General features: G+C 31.8%; 2 protein-coding genes across 3 annotated transcripts in view; one reads left to right on the top strand and one right to left on the bottom strand.

Moving 5' to 3' along the window:
• Positions 1 to 22,072, bottom strand: part of LOC132939839 (lachesin) — a 197,684-nt gene that overhangs the window by 95,159 nt on the left and 80,453 nt on the right. The gene's annotated exons all lie outside the window — the stretch shown is intronic.
• On the top strand, positions 1,377 to 14,536 carry LOC132939164 (alkaline phosphatase-like). The gene is made up of 7 exons (XM_061006195.1): positions 1,377 to 1,534; positions 2,718 to 2,795; positions 3,586 to 3,809; positions 4,280 to 4,657; positions 5,161 to 5,362; positions 11,934 to 12,365; positions 13,736 to 14,536. The coding sequence occupies exons 1-7, from the start codon at positions 1,447 to 1,449 to the stop codon at positions 14,008 to 14,010; spliced, it is 1,677 nt and encodes a 558-aa protein (XP_060862178.1). The 5' UTR covers positions 1,377 to 1,446; the 3' UTR covers positions 14,011 to 14,536.

The following is a 22,072-nucleotide window of genomic DNA, read 5'->3' as shown; positions in this document are numbered from 1 at the left end:
AACACATTAACGTTTATGAATTCTTAACTAAAAATAATTTGTTAATTTTCGTGTTTTTTCCGTATTTTGTCAAGATTTGAACTTTAAATGCTTATAAAAAAAAACTGTGGCTAAGGAATTTTAATATTTTTTAAATGTCATTATAATAATATAGTAGGAGCATTGTATTAAATTTTCAAGCTTTTTTACCCAACAAATTAATGTCATATTGACATTCATAGAAAAAAAACCTAAAAAAGTTTGAAACTGAGTATAGGTATCCATAAATATTTTGAAAATTTTTCATGTATAAAAAAAGTCTAATATAAACATCCAGTGAAAATATCATGTACTTACGATCATTTGTTTTAGAGTTACACCAAAGCCTAAATCGATTTCGTCAAAAACCAATTTGCGTAAAAATTCCAGTTCTTCTTTAATTTTAATTATGTTTTTCCGGGCACTTTTAAAAAACTATTAGGAATTTTAAAAGACCTCCCAAAAGTACCAACTAGATTCACTTTCCCATCGAATAAGATACTGAAGTTAAAAATCGAAGCATTATTTCAACTACTAATCGTGTACAGACACACAAGAAAAAAAAAACACACATCGTTGTAAAACCAATACATTCATCGCTCCGCTGAGAATCTAAAATAATATATACAATTAATCAAAATATTTTAATTTTCACGTGCCCTCAACATTTTTTCGCGTGCCACCTAGGGCACTCGTGCCATGGATTTGACATCCCTGCTCTTGTCATTGAGCTATGGATATATTTATGTACCCTTTCCCCTCAACAAAGTGCTAAATAATTCACTGACGACAAATAATATGTGTGCCTGTATTATGTTATAATCATCAATATAACACGTAAAACTTGAGATAACAAACCGTACGTATACATATTACACACGCCCTATAACTGAAAGATCATAAGTCCGAACGAATACACTCAAGTTCAAGTGCACGTACACATAATTAGCACTAATACGCGAAGCCATTATTAAGATTAAACAAACAATGTAGTAAGTTTCAATCTTGTGGGCTATCTATGAAAAAAATTACGACTTGCATTTACTCGTATGATACCTACCTATGTGTTTGCATTGCAAACTGCAGGAGTTCACGGAAAACAAATAAAAACGTCCTCTTAAAAGACATTAAAAAGATAGATACGATTATATAATTACACAGGCCTTATGTAATGGCGTTCGACGATAAATTGGTAAAGTCGATCAGTGTGTGTACCGAATTTAACGGAAAAATATTATTTGTTAAAGATAACAATATAACATCATGTCATGGTACGATCCACTTGTGCCCGGCACAATATTTTTATTTCACAACGTTTTGCACTTATGAAGCTCTGATAAGTTCTAAGCGCGATTTGATTTCGAGTATAAAATACTTGCCCACACTCTGGTCATACGCATAACCGTGTTTCTGTGTCAAACTTGTGAGATGCGACCATACGGAGTTCCGTGCGCCTTTGCGCTGTCGATCGCGACGGCGTTGCTTTTGGGAGCTACCACGGACGGTATCGAAATAAGTACGTATTATGTCTGATGGTAAATATTACTGCAGAAATAACATACGCGGTCATGGTTGTAATGTGTTCGTATAATATTATTATCTTCAAAGGTGGGCTTCAAGTTACGGAAAATAATAAACAATTTGTTAAGTGAACAAAAAATCGTTAAGAGTTAGAAGTTATAATATGAAATAAACACAAAATACGTAATTCAACTCCCTAAGTTTAAAGTTAATATGAAAAAAAATATCAACGATAGTAAAAAGTTAGGCACCTTAGTCAACTGTTTTAATCAGTACGTGGAACCCATACACAGTTATTATGTTCCTTCTATAATTTCATAAATTATAATATATTATTTTATTGAAATTTGATCATAACCATCTTCATTTATTTCGATGTATAGTCAATAGCCTCAAAAAAAATCATAAATCTTAATAATATTTGACGCGTCTCGATGTACAAAATAACAAAAATTCATATTTGCCGTATTATTGATGTTTTTATAATGTGCAGAACGTTACGAAACGTCCCAATAGTCGTGTTATCATTAATGTTATCGTAATACAAATAATGAGTTACAATTAATCACAATTAATTAATAATATAGCACCTAGAAATGGCAAAAAATCTATGCACCCTTCAGGTATTATTGAATTTATATTTTAACTTTCATGAACATTGGCTTAATAGTTTCGGGGAGTTAGCAATAATAAATTGCATCGAACTAGGGGATAGTAGGGCTATGCTACGCTCTGCCCAACAATTTAATATTCAATGTATACACTATACAGTAGGTAATAAATGCATAGAACCATGAAAACAAAAATGTCAAATAATTTTTTATGTTGACTTGATGGATTATTTTTGAATCAACTGAAAAAAAAATAGTTATTTAAATAGCCAATTAAACTGGTTGAATACAAATTTAATAAGAAAAAAATAATTAACTAAATAAAATGTTTTTAAAAAATTAACATTTTAACTAGGTAGTTGGAATTTATTATTATTATACATCATTTGTGCAGTGAAATGAGACTATAGTGCATACCTCCTCACAGTCCTTTTCTTTATATGAGCCATTGCACTTTGAAAACAAAAAATTGTAATAAAACCACTCAACTTTTTATTCGCTTTTAAAAATGGAATTTGTTGTGCATACGCTTCGCATGGTATTATAATCAGTGTTTGTCGATTGCAGGGCACACCGACAACAATGCGGAAAATATCGCTGCTAGAAGACGGGCGAGCAACGAAAATATAAGTCCTGACGAAAACAGTAAGTAAAATAACAGAACATTATTGCAAATGCCTTTCATCGATTTTAAGATTTAGACGCATGTATTATATCTTGTTTTTAGGGGAGGACGCGAAAAGGGTAGATAAATTCAAACTCGAGTCGAATTATACGCTGTTTATAAATGGTTTTATAACTATAATGTACCTACAGCCATGTAGTCATGTGCGATGATCAGTGGGGAGGATCATGGTCTTTGAGGGAGGGGAGGGCTTAAACTCTTAAAAATATAATTCCCAAGAACCCCGAAAAAGCTAGGGCCCGTGTGTGGGAATATTATTATTTTATAACAAGCATTGGAACGCCAATTTATTAAATCCTATTAGTATATAAGTTTAGGTTAACAATGTATGCTTCCCGTATACTTATAATATGATTATTTTGACTAAATCGTAAAAAGCAAAATGTTCCCATCTTTTTTTGTGTTTATTTCAAATGCAAAAAAGTTAAAGTTTTAATTTACACTGAAATTAGACTATTATATATTTTTTTAAAACAATTTATTTTGAATTTTAAATCCGTTTGCAATATTATCACTTGAAAATGTTCAAAGACTCGTTTATTTGTATTATAATAATATAATATGTCTTGACATTCGAGTACAAGGGGGTTACAGGTCATGACAATTAGTATGCTCACTAATCGATATTTTTCTACTCGAATACGTTTGTCTCGCAAATCATTCATGTCATTTGTATGGTATGCAATAACCAGCATGGTCTTATTGTATTTATAATATTAATAAATGTAATATAATATATTATATTATTAGACAAGCAGTTTTGGTACAATGCCGGAAATAATCTTCTGCGGAAGAAATTGAATTCAGAACGGCAGTACGGCGTGGCCAAGAACGTGATTTTCTTCATCGGCGATGGAATGTCAATAGCCACTTTGGCCTCAGCCAGAATTTACATGGGACAGAAGCAAAATAATACAGGAAGCGAAAAGGAAATGTTGTCGTTTGAGAAGTTCCCGTTTACCGGTCTGTCGAAAGTGAGTCTACAATAATTATTGTTGTTAGGCGTTAAGTCACACCCTTGTTTAATTATTTTTGATAATGGAAACAGATATTTTGAGGTGAAGGACTTTTCGGTCTAAACAAATCATAATGTACTTTTTTTTGCCATTTGGTCGTATCTCGTCAGGTACGAAACTAATGACGAGAAAAAATGTATAAGATTTCAACGTAAACACAGAAATACTGACAAATTTGAAATGTATACATTATGGTTTCAATTCCAAAATAAATGTAAACATTTCATTTTGATTATTGATTTTCAGACATACAGTTGCGTTTAAATTTGAATTCTTCCTACTTATTTGTTTCGATAAATTTTAATTTCGATTATTTACAACCGAAACCATATGAACAGTAGTCTAGATGGTACTTCCCAATAACCTTGGAGAATTCTCAATTGACATTGTTACCTAATTAATTTTTTTCCCCCATTCGTCTGTTGCAGACCTACTGCGTAGACAGCCAGGTGGCCGACTCGGCTTGCTCTGCCACGGCGTATCTGACAGGCGTAAAAGGTAACATCGAGACCATCGGCGTGTCCGGCGCAGTGTCTAACAGGGACTGCTTGGCCAGCAACGAACCCGCGAACCAAGCGGTGTCCAGCATGCGGTGGGCTCAACAGGCGGGCAAGAGGACGGGTGTGGTGTCCAACATGAGGGTCACTCACGCCACACCAGCCGGCGCTTACGCCAACGTGGCGCAACGTGACTGGGAATGCGACAACGACGTGTTGGTTGATGAATTAGCCGACAAATCGTGCACGACACAATCGCCGGACATCGCCCGTCAGCTGATTGAGAGGGAAACGGGCCGAAACCTAAACGTGAGTGGCTTTTTTTTTATCTCAGCGGTTCCTGGATCGGCTAGGTTACGAGTCTGAGCGCGATTTCATTCACAGTTTACCGCACGGTTTGCCACAATATTAATAAACTTACTAATTTATGTTCCCTCGAAATGTTTAAAAAATAATCAAATTATTATACCGAATACGTATTTGAAATTTATACCTAACATCATCAAACACTCGAAAATTGTGAGAAATATATTATCAAACACTTTTGCCGGATTCGTACAATTCAAAGATTATAAAAAGATATTAATATGCACAAGTGCTTATAATGGTTTTAATGAGCAATAATCTTTTATTTTCATTGATAAAAATTTAATACAATCGTACTCGATGCGTAAACAATGTATACTATTTAATCCTATGTAGATTTCACTTGAAAACATCGTGTACCTACATATTAAGTGTAGTAGTTACAATGTACTTATTAATAATTGTAGAAACGAGTAAACCAATGTATTATGTCGTGTTTTTTGCAGGTAATAATGGGGGGTGGAAGGGCAAAATTTTTTCCCAATACCGACAAAGATCAACAAAACCAAAAAGGACAAAGACGTGACGGCAGAGATTTGATTAAAGAATGGCTTGAGATAAATCGTACTTCTGGGGCAAGTAGTGCTTATGTTACCGACCGATCCCAATTAAAGTCTGTGAATACCAGCGAAACGGATTATCTTTTCGGTAAATATTATATAATTATACTGTCACTTAAGTTTGTTTAATATTTCTTAATATAAGACGCGCTCATATAATCAAATGTATAACATTAAAGAAGGTGCAATAATAGCGTATTAATAAGTTTAATGATATGTTTCACTAAATTATAAATTATAATAATATAATACCACCAATATAATATAATTTAATATTATTGTGGTGTGAAAAAAAAAATTGTTTCATTTCAAAAGATTAGGACGATTAATGATTTATTGAGCGAGGTAACAATTATTGCATTTATACAACTTTCACGGTAGTTTTATGGGAAACCCAAAACGAAATGAAGAACAACTTTTAAGTGTATGAACACATTTTTAAAACACTTTTTCTCGTTTTTATTAAATTGTTCTTTATTGTTGCTTATACTTATACCTGTATTACTTTGGCTTCAATGGACTTAGAAATGATATTTTTTTTAACCAAAATAAATTTGAGAACTTATACTTAAAGAAGTAAGAGTGTGGTTTCTTTAACATCTTAGTTTCAGTGTTTTAAATATAAATACATCTTTAAGCAATTTAAAATGTATATTTAAGCTGTTTGAAAAAAGTTATTAAACGAATTCTCACTCAAACATTTACAACAATTTCTGAAGTTCATTTTGTGGAAAAAATACATTTTTCTACTATCGAGATGGCCAGCATACAGGGTAAATGCGTAAACATGTTTTTAAGTTCAACGTCGTTACACTGAACGTTAAGAAACGAATATCATTTACTTTAATGTGGTTTCCAAAACACACAAAATTCCGATGTGTCATGACGTTAATGTAATCAAGGTTATAAAATCAAATACATATACTATACAATGTACATACAATTATAATTTAATTCTACGTGGAATTCAAATTTAATTTGAATTTTGCAGAACGTAATAAAAAATATATAATGATAAAAATTTGAACATAATAATTAAAATGTATTTTCAATGTTTTATAAAAGTGTTATTTAAATAAAATCCAAAGATTTGGTTTTTCGATTGGTTGCCTCGGATGAATCTATAGAATATTATAAATAACTTTAAGTGGTCGATAAATATATATGAATGCTTATAGAACATGGATATAATACTATATACTAATTAAAAACAATATAAGTTCAAGTTTGCCTGTTATATCAATTGGTTTATAATATTAATAAAAAGTTTTACGTTTAATTACATTTTTGAATCCTGAATATTATTAGGTACTTAATAATCATAATACCAAACATTGAAATTCCTTGCGTAATTTTAACAATAAGCAGTACCTACATTTTTATTATTATTGTTTCTGCGTAAATATTAATAAATACTTTTTTGGTTATGAAAAATGGTTATGCCGGTGAACTTTTTTGACGATGATTTAACGCGAACAAACATTTAAGTTAGTTAAATTAATGATGATTATGTTATTATCATAATAATATGATATCATCGTATTAATGTAATGTACAAAATAATAATATTTAAATATTAGTGAATACTAAGCAAAAAAAAAAAAAAATACATTTCTTTGTAATCTTTATTAGGTATATAATATTTTTTAAATTAAATTTCATAATCTATATAATATAAGACGACAATTATTATGTTTTGGACGTCACGATAAATAACTAAATACAATGTTTATAGTAGTAGATCTAAAAATAAAAATAGGGGTGAGCAAGACACTTAATATGCATTTATGTGAGTCGTATAAACAGGCAGGGCTTAGGTGAGGTGGCATGGATCCCAAGCTCCATAAAATAATGAAATACCTGATCTACAAAAGTATTTTCTCATCGATATAAAAAAATACGAATATTTAAACTTAAAATCGAAAAAATTGATTATATTCTCACTTTTTTGCTATACTAATACAGTAGTACGCATTACCTAGGATAGGTGTATAAATAAAAACAAAAAAATACTCAATAGTAAAACCTAAAAAGTGGATAATCTAACAGTAATTATATTTATTTTGTTGCCGATTTCTACATTCATTTGTATGGTTTTCAACATTTCCTAGCACCATTTATTTAAATATCGTAGGTAATCTATACGGGTGTTTATATTATAGTATTATAGTATAATATATTATACCACTAAACATGAAATTCCAAGCATATAAATCATAAAGTCAACCAGTGTCTAATACACTATTTTAGTTTGAAATATATAAAGAATATGGCTATTTAAAACAGTACTATTTAAATTTTACAACATAATTCCAATACATATTTTCATCTCGATTTAAAAATTGATGACAATTTTAGTATTGCAAATAACAATTTTGACATTGGGGACCTCCATTTACCTAAATGCGGGTATGCAAATAAATACAAATTAAGTTCTGGATGCTTTAAAATGAGATCAACTATAAATGTGTAATGTATTTTTAGGAGGTACTGTTACAGAGTATTTGTATAATATATTGTATTCCACCATTTTGTAAATTACCTAATAAAAATGAGAGATTCATTGAAATAGTGTCTAATTGGGGCGAGAGTGTTATTCCCCATAACCAAACCCTTGCACCCTCCCCCAATCACTAGATGAATACAGTTCATAAATATTAGAAAATCAAAAGTTCAGATTAGTTTTTAAATAGGTATTGTAATATTATAATCCAAGGGGATTACCCGATTACGTTACGTTTTATAAACATAATATTTTAAGTACGTTTTTTGGAATGATTTATTATTATCGTTTGTGATTTAGTACAGATAGTTACTATACAGTATACAGTATACACTGTAATAATATAAAGATATGATGAAGAATATGAAAACAATTTACTACTGTGTGTCTCAAACTCGTGACTTTTAATGGTCGATCATTTGGTATAAATTATGTACAATATATTATTCTACAAGATTCCGTGTTTTATGCGTTATTATATTTTTTATTTTACGATTTTCGACTTCGTTATAAATTGTCAGGGTGTAACTTACGACTTGTTAATACGTGTCTCCGCTTACTTATCCAAACTTTAAAACTCGCATAACGATAGTAGTTTAATATGAGAAATAACAATTAATGGGCCTTTTAAATACGACGAATATACAATGAGTTGTATTTTTGTGAAATATAAAAGCAACATTTCAATTTTGAGTGTTGTGGCAAATGTTTTGGTTTTACCACGATGTACTTATTTGTTAAACCACTGAAAAAACGGTCAAATTCACGACACACCTGTTTTTCATCAATTCGATTTTGGGTTTACGTACGTATTGGGTTTACTTACGAACAATTTAATACATGTCATTACTAGATACATTTTGATTTTTCGTTTACAAGGGCAGGGGAGATAATTGATGTGCCCTAGGCCTAGTCTGGGCTCTGGTTGGATTTCGTATTTGCGAGAACGCATTCAATGTGAGTACACGTGTTTACGGCGTGGCGGTGACAAAATGTCATCATTGTACGGTGTAATTTTAAGTTGAAATTTATGGAGGTCGGGGGCTAAATGAAGTGAATGGAGTTTAAATGTGGTTATTTTCACGGGTCGTCTCCTCGCTTTCTAGAAATGTTGCCGTTTTGCTTCGCGCACGTTTCATCTACAACCTCTAGTATGTAAATATTTACTTGTGGGCTGCATACCTTTTTTGTTGTTGTCAAAGATGTTAATGATATAATAATCAAATTTAATTATTCAATTAAAAATCATTTAATTTTACTAACAACTTGCACAAACCATAAAAATGTATCTTCGTAACATATAATGAGAACAATTTGATTTTTTTGACTCGACATAATTTTTACGTTGGTGGATGGAACCTCTTTATTTCTGGCGAAAGATATATTGCATATAAATATAATATAATATATTATTTTTTTTTCACACAATTTATTTTTAATGCCAGCCGCATAACATTTGTAAATGAGCCGCGTAGTGGGTACCATTGCTCTAGTGGCTTTGTAATAATTGTCATTAACAACAGGTGTACACACTTCCGGTCGTCGCCGATTCGGCCACCACTCTGACCGGACGTGCCTACTCGTTTGGACGAATCAACCCTCAAGTACGTGCGTACACACATTACACTCGTGAATTTATATATATATATGTTCATGTAATATACGTATTTACACGTAGAGGACCGACGACGAAGCGGTTTATTACACGTAAAACTGCTATATAGGTACACGGGGGTGATATGATGGCTTTTATACAGACCTGCTAGGGACGTGTTTATTATTTTACCGTTTCGGGCGACCGTTGCTCGCCACCACCGCCACTACTCCGGACATGCATAATAATAATAATAATAACGACTGAAATATAATAATAATATTATCATGACGTTTATTATTTTTGTTTGTTTACGGTCGATTTGATGTGACGGAATTAAAATAGGTATAATATATTATAATAACGGTGTATTATTAACAATAGCGGACGCGGGTCCCCAATAACAGCGGCCGTCGAGCCGGAGTGGATCGTAAAACCGTGTGGGTGCAGTAGACGGGGCGTGGGGTACCACCAACACTATAATAATAATATATAAAGTAGTGGCTTTCGAGAGCAAGTGTGTACGACGAGGACAAAAAACGTATAACAATTATTATTGTATTGTGCGATGATAATATTTAACGTCGTTCGCGAATAAGCTCGCGGGTCGGGTTAACTGGGTTCGGGTGGTTCCGGCGGCGTCGAATTTCGTTGGTCGCATAATAATATGTATTATAGTAGGTACGACGAGGTAGCGAAAAGGGAGGTTACAATACCTACTACCGTGGCGGTGGTCCAAATCGGAAACGAGAGTTCCGCCGACGCATCTTTGGTGCATAGACTTTAGAATTTTTTGTTATTTACGGTCATAAGCCAGTGCGGGGGAGAGTGTTCAGCGCGAAATCCGTTTGTTCGACCTAATGAATTCGATTTTAAACCAGAACGATCACGTGTATTCACGTCAGACGTCAATGCGAACTAGTACAATTAATGGGTATAGCGTGTGTAATAGAAATATATAATATAATTTAAATATACTTATATAATTTTATTTTCTCGGAAATTTTGAAGACACTATATGTTAATTTGATCTTTAAAAGTCATGAGCTTATTTATTTTATAATTGCCTTGTGTCACGATACGTTGCACACAAAGCAAAATAATAAAACAATTATCCGTGATGCGTATAACAACCATCGATAAAATAAAATGCAAATGTTTTTGCACGGAGCACGATTTAATTTATTTTATTCATAATATTTATTTATTTTTAAAAATGTCTATTACAAAGAAAATAATCAATAATTAATAATCTAGAGAGTAAAAACCATTATAATGTTATTGTTGTAAAACGTTTTATTTTTTGAATTTCACAGTTGATTTATTTTAATTATGTGATTCCTGAGAAAACGAGGAATTTACCTATTGAGTATTGGGTTTTTTTTTATAATTGCATTTATAAATAATTACATATAAGCTTATGCTTGACTTATGCGAGTATAGAATACCAATGATAAAAACCAGGGAAATCGTTCTGCTGTATTATATATGTCAACTGTCCTGGTCATTGAGTAGGTACTTAATCACTGTAGTGGATATGTTAAATTTGAATTCGATGATAAACCATTGGATACGAAAAATAATTCCGAGTGGAAATAGTCGGTCAGCAAATATTTCTAAGGGTATTCTGTTATAAATTTATATTGCTTTTAGTAATTTATATTTATTTTAGAAATACGGTAGATGAACTAGATTTTGCCAAAACACAAATTGCATATACGTTATACAGAGTGACTTACCAATTTTGTTCAACCCCCCATTTTTCTTATTTATTCAAATTTTGATTTTCATGATTTTTAAGTATACTTATTTTAGGAACATATTTTGAAATACTTACATTTCTTATACCAAGAGTGTCCAACTTCTATTTATCAAACAAAAACCACCTTTTCCCCCTATTAATTGTTAAACACATAATTTTTTTTGAAAATGTTTATGTATTATGAATCAAAATTAGATGAGTCGATTATGACCATAGTTATTAAAATATATTTACTAAGAATAATAGTGTAATGGATCTAATATCTGATACATATAAATATTTTACATTCGGACAGGATTTACAAACTATAAAATGTTAATAGATTTATATTAACAAATAAATACAAATACCATAAACCATCATAGCCCAACATTTTCTAAACCTTTCATCACTACTACCTATTTTTAATTTCAATTTAGGTACATCAATAATTAAACAAAAAAGAAAAAAGTCATCTGCTTGACAATTTTGCGAAAATATACGGTTCGTCTCATATGAAGAATATAAGTTTGTTTTGACTCAGGACAATACTTAAATGGTATAAAAAATAATAGTATTTTATTATATAGTCCAGTAAAAACTATAAATAATTAAACAATACTTAAAAATTAAAGAATCATAATTTAAATAAATGCATTATTACAGGAAAACATGGGAGTGAGCTTGCATGGTAATTGTTGCCTGTAATCATCTTGTATATTAATGTTATAATAGTCTCATTAAAATTAATTTAGATTTATTTTTAATATTTTTAAATATGGTTACCTATTATTCTACGCATAAATTTCACGTGTACGCAGGTCTGTTTGCATCCAGTCACATGTCCTACAACATATTAGCCAACAAGTCCCAGGAACCCACGTTGGTAGAAATGACGGAGGCAGCCATCGAGGTGCTGTCCAAAGGTGACGCCGGTTACTATCTGTTCGTCGAGGGCGGACTCATAGACTGGGCGCACCACAGTAACATGGCGCAGCTGGCTCTCGATGAGGCTGTAATGTTGTCGAAGGCAGTGGGACGGGCTGCCGAGTTGACGTCCCGGGAAGACACTTTGATCGTGGTTACGTCCGACCACTCGCACACCATGACCATCAATGGTTACCCACACCGCGGTAGCGACATTCTGGGACACCCAAAGATCGCCTACACCGACAATATGCCATACTCGACGCTCAGCTACGCCAACGGTCCGTCTTACAAAGCACGGTACAATTTGAGCGACGACAAAACGGGTACGTATTATCGTGAAAAAGGGTGATGGATTTGGGTACTTAATTTTTTTTTTGGCTTATTCATATTCTTCTCTAGGGTTAGATTACCACTACTAGTAGTGGCGCAACTTATATATACGAGACCAGTGCGAACATTTCCCTACTGGGGCCCTTATTCGCTGTATTCATATTTTATGAAAAAACTACTAACTTTCTACAATTCAGACCTATTAAATAACAGACAAAATTTTCGCAACCAAAAATGTCCGGTATTTAGAGTTCTCATTGTACCTACTACCCTTTACTGCAGCCCTTATTAAAATAAAAGCCCATATTGTTTGTATTATACAGCTTTGTACTGCACTAACGATGTTGAAGAGTATTCAAAGCCAATATTAGTTGCATATATTATTAAGTATAGGTTCCCACACAAACAAATTATTATTATTATTACACACACACACACACACAAACACACACACACGCACACACTTATCATTATAGTAGATAAAATAATATTATTGCCCTGCTACTACTGCAACACAAGTGTGTGTAATATGATAATAATTCGTTTGTACTTAATAATAATTATTATCACCGGAGGCTTTTGTTTCCTATAGTACAATAATAATTGTCACGGTTAGGCCAATCCTTTGTCTCTCATATCCTACCTGTAGTCATTGTGCTGTGGCATTTTGTCCTAGATCCGCTGTTTTTCTACGAATAACGTCTCGTTAAGCCAGCGTGCACGTGCACAATATATAGACACGTACTTACATATTGTGTATTATACATTTGTTGTTCCGGCCACCGCCTTACCGAGTTATAATATATTATTATTGTTTACCAAATAATACGAACAATATATATTTGAGTGTTTTTTCCCCGTTACATTTCCGGTTGATGCAAGTTTATCAATTCTAATCGTATTTTGTACGTGCGTAATCCCCGTGGTGTTTTGGCACCGTTGGAATTAGATGCCCGCTACAAACGCATTTGCGCAGAGGCCCCGAAATTAGCATTTCGATTTTCGTAAGAGGTGATTTCAGGAGGACAACATTGCTTAAGCAGGGATCCTTATTCGAAAGCTTTGAAATCCGTAATGCGTCATCGGAATAATACGCGTGCCCATAATATTCTAATAATATGTAAACGTGAAATATTTTCAAACTTAAAAGTCATGATCCCATGATTTATTGTGTAAAGTAAAATTCACTCGGTGTAATGAGACAAAATAGCTGTTAATACCAAATTCCTGTTCTGCGCGAGAAAATTATATTATATTTTAGGACAACCGTGTGATTACGAATTTCCGTATAATTGTTCGAACTTATTAATTGTAACTTAAAGAAAAATATTTTGAATTTGTTTTTAAAATTGTTTCCGCGCAGATGAACCCCAATACCAGTTCCCGTCGATGGTAAACTTGACGTGGGAGACGCACGGCGGCGACGACGTGGCGGTATTCGCTTCAGGCCCGTGGGCCCACCTGTTCGTCGGCAACTACGAACAGAACTACATACCACACGCGATAAGCTACGCAGCCCAAATGGGGCCTGGGGCTGAACTCGAACGGAAACACGTGGCCGATTCGTCGAGCACGAAGATTTTGGTCAATTCGTCGCTGGCTGCATTCACGGCACTCGTCATGCTTCTACTTCGGTAACCGTGATAATATTACCAGTATAAATAAATTATGGTATAATACTATACTCATGATCGGTGGACTTGCGACTTTAACACGCCCTGCCGCAGTGGCGTATACAATTTATTTATACATTTTTTTTTGTGTGGGGGGCAAGAGGGGTTATTATGCAAATATGATATTACAGTGTACTGTACCATAATTTGTTTTTCTATGAAACACGGATATCATTTCTTATTTGTTAAATTAAATATAAAATGTATAATATTATATATTATGGTATCGGAAAATAAAATAATATCATTATTGTTGTAATGTATTAAACACATTACAATCGTAATATTATGAGCACTGATAGGTACTAAATTATTTCTAATACCATTGCTCGATCATCAAAATAATGTCAAATACATAATGTATTATATATAGATAGGTTACCATTATAAATAACACTATTAACTATATGCGCTTAATATATTATTATTGAGTTAATTTGGTTTTATAGTAGATACTAAAATATATAATAATATGTTTCTGACATAATAAATATCTTCATTATATACTGCAAAACCTATCTTAAAAAAATTCTAGATATGTAACATGACTGTTTTATCCGTTATGTCAGAGAGAGTCACTAAGTCATACTGATTGGACGATGTTCATCGCACGTGCTCGTGTCAACCTTATAATAATCCAAGAACGGTGTCAGTCGATGTAAATATACCTAAAATATGTAGTTAAGTTTATATTTTGAAAACAATTTTGGACGTATTTTTAAATTGTAATCATAAGAATGTAAAATATAAATTAAAAAAGCAGATAAGTGCGGGTGTAGCTCTTCTGAACAGTAGGTTACAAGTGAGTCACTGTAATGGATGGTGTTAGATTTGAATTCAATGATATAATACCATTGTATACGAAAAACAGTTCTAAACGGAGACACTTTGCCAGCCTAGGATTACATTTATTTATTACATTTATATTAATGCTATTAATACGGTAACCGGTAAGTTGAATTAATATTAATTGCATATTACCTATTATAATATTTCAATATTTGTATATAATAATATAAGTACTTAAGAAATTTCAAGTACCCATGAATAATATTTTTAAGTTACAAAAAGAATCTAAAATAATATAAACAAAATGATTTTGTGAAAAATGTCTGTAGGTAGAACACCCAACCTTTGTTTACATGCCTGATAAAATGTTGTTATCAAAAATACTATTATTATGTTAATGTATAATACTATAATATGTATAGGAACGATAAATATTTTATTTGTAAATATTTGAAAGTTATTATTGTAAAATATTATTTCAAAATACATATTGGGTGTATTTCAGCCTATAATAAGATCAACTGTCTGATAGGAAGCCAACGCCTGACTATTATTCATGCATTTTTTTAAAATTAACTTATCAGGTACCTCTAGATTTTAAATATTGATTAATACTCATTCAGGCACTCTGAATCAGGAAATAATTTTTAGTATACAATTTAGCCATATATGTACTCACAAATTAATGACGCATGCTATAATGTCATAGTTAGACGAAAGTTGGTTTTTAAATACTCCAGAACCATAATCCTTTAAGTGTTTTAAATATAAGATATACCAAAACTTACAAAAAAAAAAAAGTGCAAAGGAAACACTACAAAGTGCTAATATTTTTAACGGAATTTTAAATACTTTAATTTTTAAAACTTTAATAACAATTTGAATACTTCATGGAAATTAATTATTGGTCTTAAAAATAAAAAAATAGTCAAATTTATAATATAAGTGTAGTGGTTCTCGAAAAAAATAGATAGTAGTTATATAAATACTGTTACGTAAAACAAACAAAACATTAAAAAAGTTATTAAGTGGGTTAATAGCACTGTAAAATGTCTATTGCATAATATAATATGGCTCGAGGGGAGTCTCGATAAGATGTCTTATAACATGCAGGTATTAATTATCTTCTCATTAAAATCAAAACGTTATTAGTGGTGACTGATACTTAAGACTAAGTATTAATGTATTATAATATACACTATCGAAACGTTTTTTTTTCAACGATAATAAAAAGGTTTTGATTTGTAAGCTATTATATTATACTCGTCAAACAAAATATAAAAACATTTCCACACACATAAACAATAAGTGCATACAAAGTTGCTACATTATATTACACGTAAGTACTCGTTTATTTGGAGTTTGGACGCCATAGAGGTTTAATGTGTATAATCTACGTTTATGCGAACGAGCGTTTAGACTAACGGACGTGTTTATATACACTATTATGTGTACGTTTATTTTTCATAGTTTGATTAAACCCGACGAAGACAAAAACCGTTTTGGTCGTAATAATACAATCTATAATATTATTTTAAAGCATTGCAACGATAGAAAACTTTAAATGTACTCGGCTGATCGCTGTCGTGTAATAATTATGGTAAACGAATCGCATGCAAACGCGAAAATAAAACTGTTGTTAAGCCTGTTATTGGTCCTAATCCTGTACAATTACGATCACGGAATTAACAATAGCGTATATTGTATATATAACAATAATTATAAATGTTGTTTGGTCGCGTGTGAACGTCATTTTACTAAAATTGTTCACATTATTAACCTTGTTATAAACATCGTGGTAATAATGGGCGAGTAAGAAAACAAAACACTATATTATCCTGGGACCTGGGCGATGTGGGTACCTACGCGAGAAATGTGATGTATGTTTTTAAATACCCGACCTGCTGCTGCAGTGGGCGACGACGACCGTTTCGTTTGGAAAGGAAAGCTGCGAAAACGAAAAAAAATGTCAACACGAAAACGAGTTTAATTTATCGAACCAGAAAAAAAAGGTACTATATATATATATAGAAGCACACACACCGCGATCATACGTCCCATAGGAAATTCGTGAGTTCTCTGCCACGCGAGAGAAAAAATAACTTCGTGACCGACTGCAAACACGTCTTGTACGGGGTGGAAAAAAAAATAATAACAAAACGCCGCGGCGGTATTTTCCGGGCAAACAAATTGCGTAAGTATTAAAAACGAAAAAAAAACCCAAACTCAAAAGGCGGTGTATAGTGTTTTGTTATAATTGACGTTTTTCGTTTGGGCCACACAAAGTTCTCTCTCGGATGCGGTTTAATTTGGACCTTTCGTCGCCACCTCGCCCCCGACCCGGTTCCGTGGGTTCCGTTGAAATGAGGAATTTCTGCGATTTCCTGTTTGTGCTTCACACACACACACACACACACACACACACACACATACATTTACTGGTACAGTGTAGCCATCTCCCTTGGACGCGTGAATATAATATATGGTTTCGAGACGAGAGTCAAAGGTATAGTCGTGCTGTGGTGGTGCAAATGGCTGGCGGAGGATGACGCCCCGAGAAAACCAAAAAGTCTGCGGCACACACACACTCACCGACTGTTTATATACATGTATGTATATATATATATGTTAATACATATTACACACATGTATATACAAATTAAATAATATATGTATAATATGTAACACGGATTACGCCTAGTTCTATGCTCACACGCACTTCGCACATACCCGACTATAATACGTCTCGACGGACATATACTACTCGACGTCGCTATATATTGTAATAATAATATGCAGCTGCCCGGCTGCGGTGTGGTGTGTATGTAGAACGGTTCGCAATTTCGGGTCGAGCGCACAAAACAAAATGCCGTTTTTGGAAGTGGGCCGTGTTATAAATGCATCCGCTATATCCACACGTCCACACATGGTAATAAATATTCCGGTTGGCTCGGTAGCAATTAAAATCGAAATTCTGTCCACGAGCGAGCGCTATAATTATAATAATGATATTAGGTCGGGCTCAGTAGACGAATCGTGGTCTTTTGTTTTTCTTGCTTATTCTCGTCCTTAATGGTAAGCAAATGTAATTTGTGTTAAAAATAACAGGCGAGATCCTAAAATGTCTTCGACACATGCCTAAAATATGATGGTGAAAAGAGTGATAAGTGAGGAGGGAGGAAGGGGGTCGACGGAGTCTTCTACTAATGGGATCAACAAAAATTAATATCGTTTTTTTCTCATAATTGGTATGCAGCACTAGATAAGAAGTCGGTAGGACATAAAGATAGATATGGGTTTCAACTAAAAATTAAAATACAAAAAATAAACAAAAAAACGACATCCAAACGCTAACCGTGGCTGTGGTATCGGGAGTACAAGTCACTCGTCGATAAAATAATAATAGCAATACGATGATGTTTATCAATTTAACTTGGTGGTCGTTTTTAGATTAATACAAAAAAAACTGATCTCGGTCGGTGCGTATAACTCGTGAATATTGAAATTAAAATATAACATATTATATTTTTATAAAAGCACTACCCCATTCGTCGGTTTTAATGAAGACATTCGCCAATCCCTTCAAGAGGAGGATCTCAAACTAAAATACCGTATTTGAAGACTGCAGTACACTCGCATAGACTAGTTGCTTTGTATGGTCAATATTTTTGAGCTCAAGTCCTAGGACTGAGCCGATCCAGTTAATCAGAGCTTGGACCAAAACTTTACCTGACCTAGTTATTGTGATTTGACAGTTTGAACCAAACCAAACTAATTTATGTTGTTAAAAATGTTGACTGTTGTGCAAACCAGATTAGACCTTTTTTTTTTAAAACAATTAACAGATCGATCTTAATTTATTGAATTTATTGAAATATGACCAGATCGGACCAAAACAATTTTATTTTTTTAATATTAAACCTGGTTGGATTGATCGAGAGTTGTAAATATTTACTATTTAGGTTATTCCGGTTATGGTACAAAAATTATATAAAACTAAAATGATATTATTATTACAAAATGCGATACCATAATATGAATATTACGAACATAAGAAAACCAGCAGAATGAATTGAAAATAAATATAATGCACTTTTATAAAAACATTTCCCCGTTCGTTTGGTCCACGTTTTGAATGAGGAAATTCGCCGATTCCTTCAAGAGGAGGATTTTGAATTAAAATACTTAAACCGAATTTGAACACTGCAGTACACACACGCACACACAGACTTTAGTTAATTACGTAGGTATATATGCGCGTCACTGCAAGCAGTGTATATATCGTCGAGAAACTCGTCTATTCAAAGGCATGCACGCACGCACACCCTCACCTAAGTACACGTACAAACACGCATATTACACAACACACAATGCAACCGCAGTTGAACACTAGCGTATTTGGTTCTAAATTTTTGTCTGCAGACATTCAACTCCCCGCATCAAACGAGAATGATGAATCGTAACAGCTGGAAAACTATATATAACAATGTACTCGCAATACCGACCATAATGAGTGTTACTGTCGAAACAACGATGATGATGATTTTTTCAGGCAGTGATACCAACTAATATTATATTATACTTAGGGATAGTTATATAATTATTACCTAATAATCGTTGAATCTTTTTGTCGGATCTTCCAATGAAGGATAATAATATCAGTTGTTTTAGGAATGGATAATAACAACTATTATAGTTTGTGTCGCTTAAAAAATGATTTGTATAACTGACATTTCAATTCTGCTTTAATTTTTCTCATACTGGCCAATCGTAAATTAGATATTTTGATCACCTAGATTTAATTATGTGACCGACCGTTGAGGTATGTCCCACGTAATGTCTAACAACAACTAGACAGTTTGATATTTAAATGTTTTTGTTTCCATTATATTCCGGGAATGACACAATTTTATTACGGTGTATATGCATAGATAAATAATAATTTATACGTATTATTATATTCAAGTGTGATCAAACAGCATAATAATTACCAAAGTGGTTACGTGCAATATTACTGTTGTATTAACCTGGTGATTGATATTTTATATTTGATAACTTGATGCTATTACATACTAGTCTGGAGTGAGGCTATTGCTTATTAGTACTTAAGTGTACTTAATTTATTAATTATAATAGCAAGCACCTAGTTAAATGTAATTCACACACATTATATTTGTTTATATGACTACATTTTTTTTAGTCTATGGGCCGAATTTAATATGTTTATACAATTTAAATAACTAATTGTGATGATTAACCATTTAAAAATTAAATTTATATTTATAGCATAAAAATAAAACCGTTTTTAAAATAATCATAAGTAGTAAAAATTATAATAACAAATAAAAATACTAATATTATTTAGCATTTAAATACAATCTACTTATTGTGCTTCAATCTAATTTTTGATTGTTCATTACTTGTTTTGATTTTGTGTAACATTTTAATGCCTAAGTATTTGTAAATAATGAAATTTGCCAATTATTGAGCTCAATGAGTATATTTTAAACTGGAACATTTTCATCAAAAACATCAAGATCGGATACATTTCTATATTTAAATATATTATTTATAATTTATTCCAAAGAAATATGAAATGTTTCTTTTTATAATCATTGTTGATTGAATACCCATAGGCCACAATACAACCATTTGTATTCCATTTTCACGAATAATTACTTTATGATACAATAAGTAAAATAAAAAAAAAGTGGGTAAGTGGATGTCCCTCTGCTGTACAGTAGGTCACAAGTGGGTCACTGTATAATGGATTGTATTAAATTTGAATTCAATTATATCATATCATATTGTTATTATAGTTTATTATAGCCTATATATTTTTATTCTTTTCTATGGTTATAAACAAAGCGTTAGAAATTAAAATCCCTTTTTTAGCGGTTTTTTGTAATTTGTCGGTGGTTTTTCCCGCGGCATTAAATAACTATTGAAAAAATCGAAAAATGACCTCTTTAAAGTACCATTGTGATCCAATTTGCTAAAAGATAAAATATGATATGTTGAAATTGAAGCACTTCTTCTGGTAGACATTTTGTATACAGGGTAAAAAAAAAAAATAAACACCATTGTAAAACCACTAGATCCCTCACTCCGCTCATAATCTAAAATTACAAATCATAATCTACAATAATATTAACATAAAGAAATAATATTGAAATGTATTATTGAGTTTTAAAATTGACAGATGTAGCCTATTATAATATAGTGGATTGTTATAATTTTCTTGAATATCATATACCGGTATACATTAATCACATACAGCCATTATTGTAATCAGTATACTCTTCGCTCAAAATACGTCATATATATTATGCATAAGAATGTCGATCCGTGTATGCATTACATTGCAAAAGGGAACTATTCGGAAGACGGAAAAACGAAATAATACGAATTTTTTATATAGTCACTAAATTATTAGGTTTCGTTTTATTTTTCATTCAACCCCTAATTTTATTAATCGGAATAATATATTATGCGCCTAATGTACTCTATAGTATATATAATATATTTTACGCGAACGCGTTAAATTTAAATTTTTTATCATGTATTTTTTTTTTGTCATTAAAATATAATCTTACATTTATATTTATACTATTTTTTTACAGAGCATTAAGTGTGAGCAGTTTATAAATATACAAGAGAAAATAAAAAAAAACAATCGCATTTTCACTCAAGTGCTTTTGGTAAGTACACAAAAATATCGTTGTTCATTATTTTGTGCCAGGCAAGATTTTGTTACAAACATGTACGCTTTTATAATAACTATAGTACTATACCCTATATAAATACCATAATATCATTGTATTATTTATTTTTGTCATTTGCACATGATTTATAAGAACAATATAAGTTATATTATAATATATATTTAATGCATGTCTACTTTTCAGTTGAAAGAACAATATTGTATTCAATATTTACTGAATAAAAAGAAAGAATAACAAGACATGGATGATAGAGAACACTAACAAATAAAAGAACACGTAGGTAATTCAATTCAATAAGGAAATGCACGTAATGTGGCAGTGTTAACCGATACCAGAAAAACAACATAATATTGAAGTTTTATTAAATTCCTCTCGACTACCGTAAAAAGTTAATTGCTTACAATATTATATTAATCGTAATTAATACGATAACAATAATAATATGTATTTTCGTTTTAATAAAGTCCAATGCCGAGGATGAATTTATAGTGATTTTTTTTTTTTAATTCAACA

Source organism: Metopolophium dirhodum, chromosome 2 (genome assembly GCF_019925205.1).
Source record: "Metopolophium dirhodum isolate CAU chromosome 2, ASM1992520v1, whole genome shotgun sequence".
NCBI classification, from domain to species: Eukaryota; Metazoa; Arthropoda; class Insecta; order Hemiptera; family Aphididae; genus Metopolophium; species Metopolophium dirhodum.
Note: the sequence above shows the minus strand (reverse complement) of the source record. Positions and strands in the feature narration are given on the sequence as shown.

Bases quoted from the DNA above. Each gene is read 5' to 3' on its own strand.
- LOC132939164 (XM_061006195.1), top strand. From the start codon at position 1,447: ATGCGACCATACGGAGTTCCGTGCGCCTTTGCGCTGTCGATCGCGACG. The intron at 3,810-4,279 runs GTGAGTCTACAA...CGTCTGTTGCAG, and splicing joins CGTTTACCGGTCTGTCGAAA to ACCTACTGCGTAGACAGCCA. The intron at 4,658-5,160 runs GTGAGTGGCTTT...TGTTTTTTGCAG, and splicing joins AAACGGGCCGAAACCTAAAC to GTAATAATGGGGGGTGGAAG.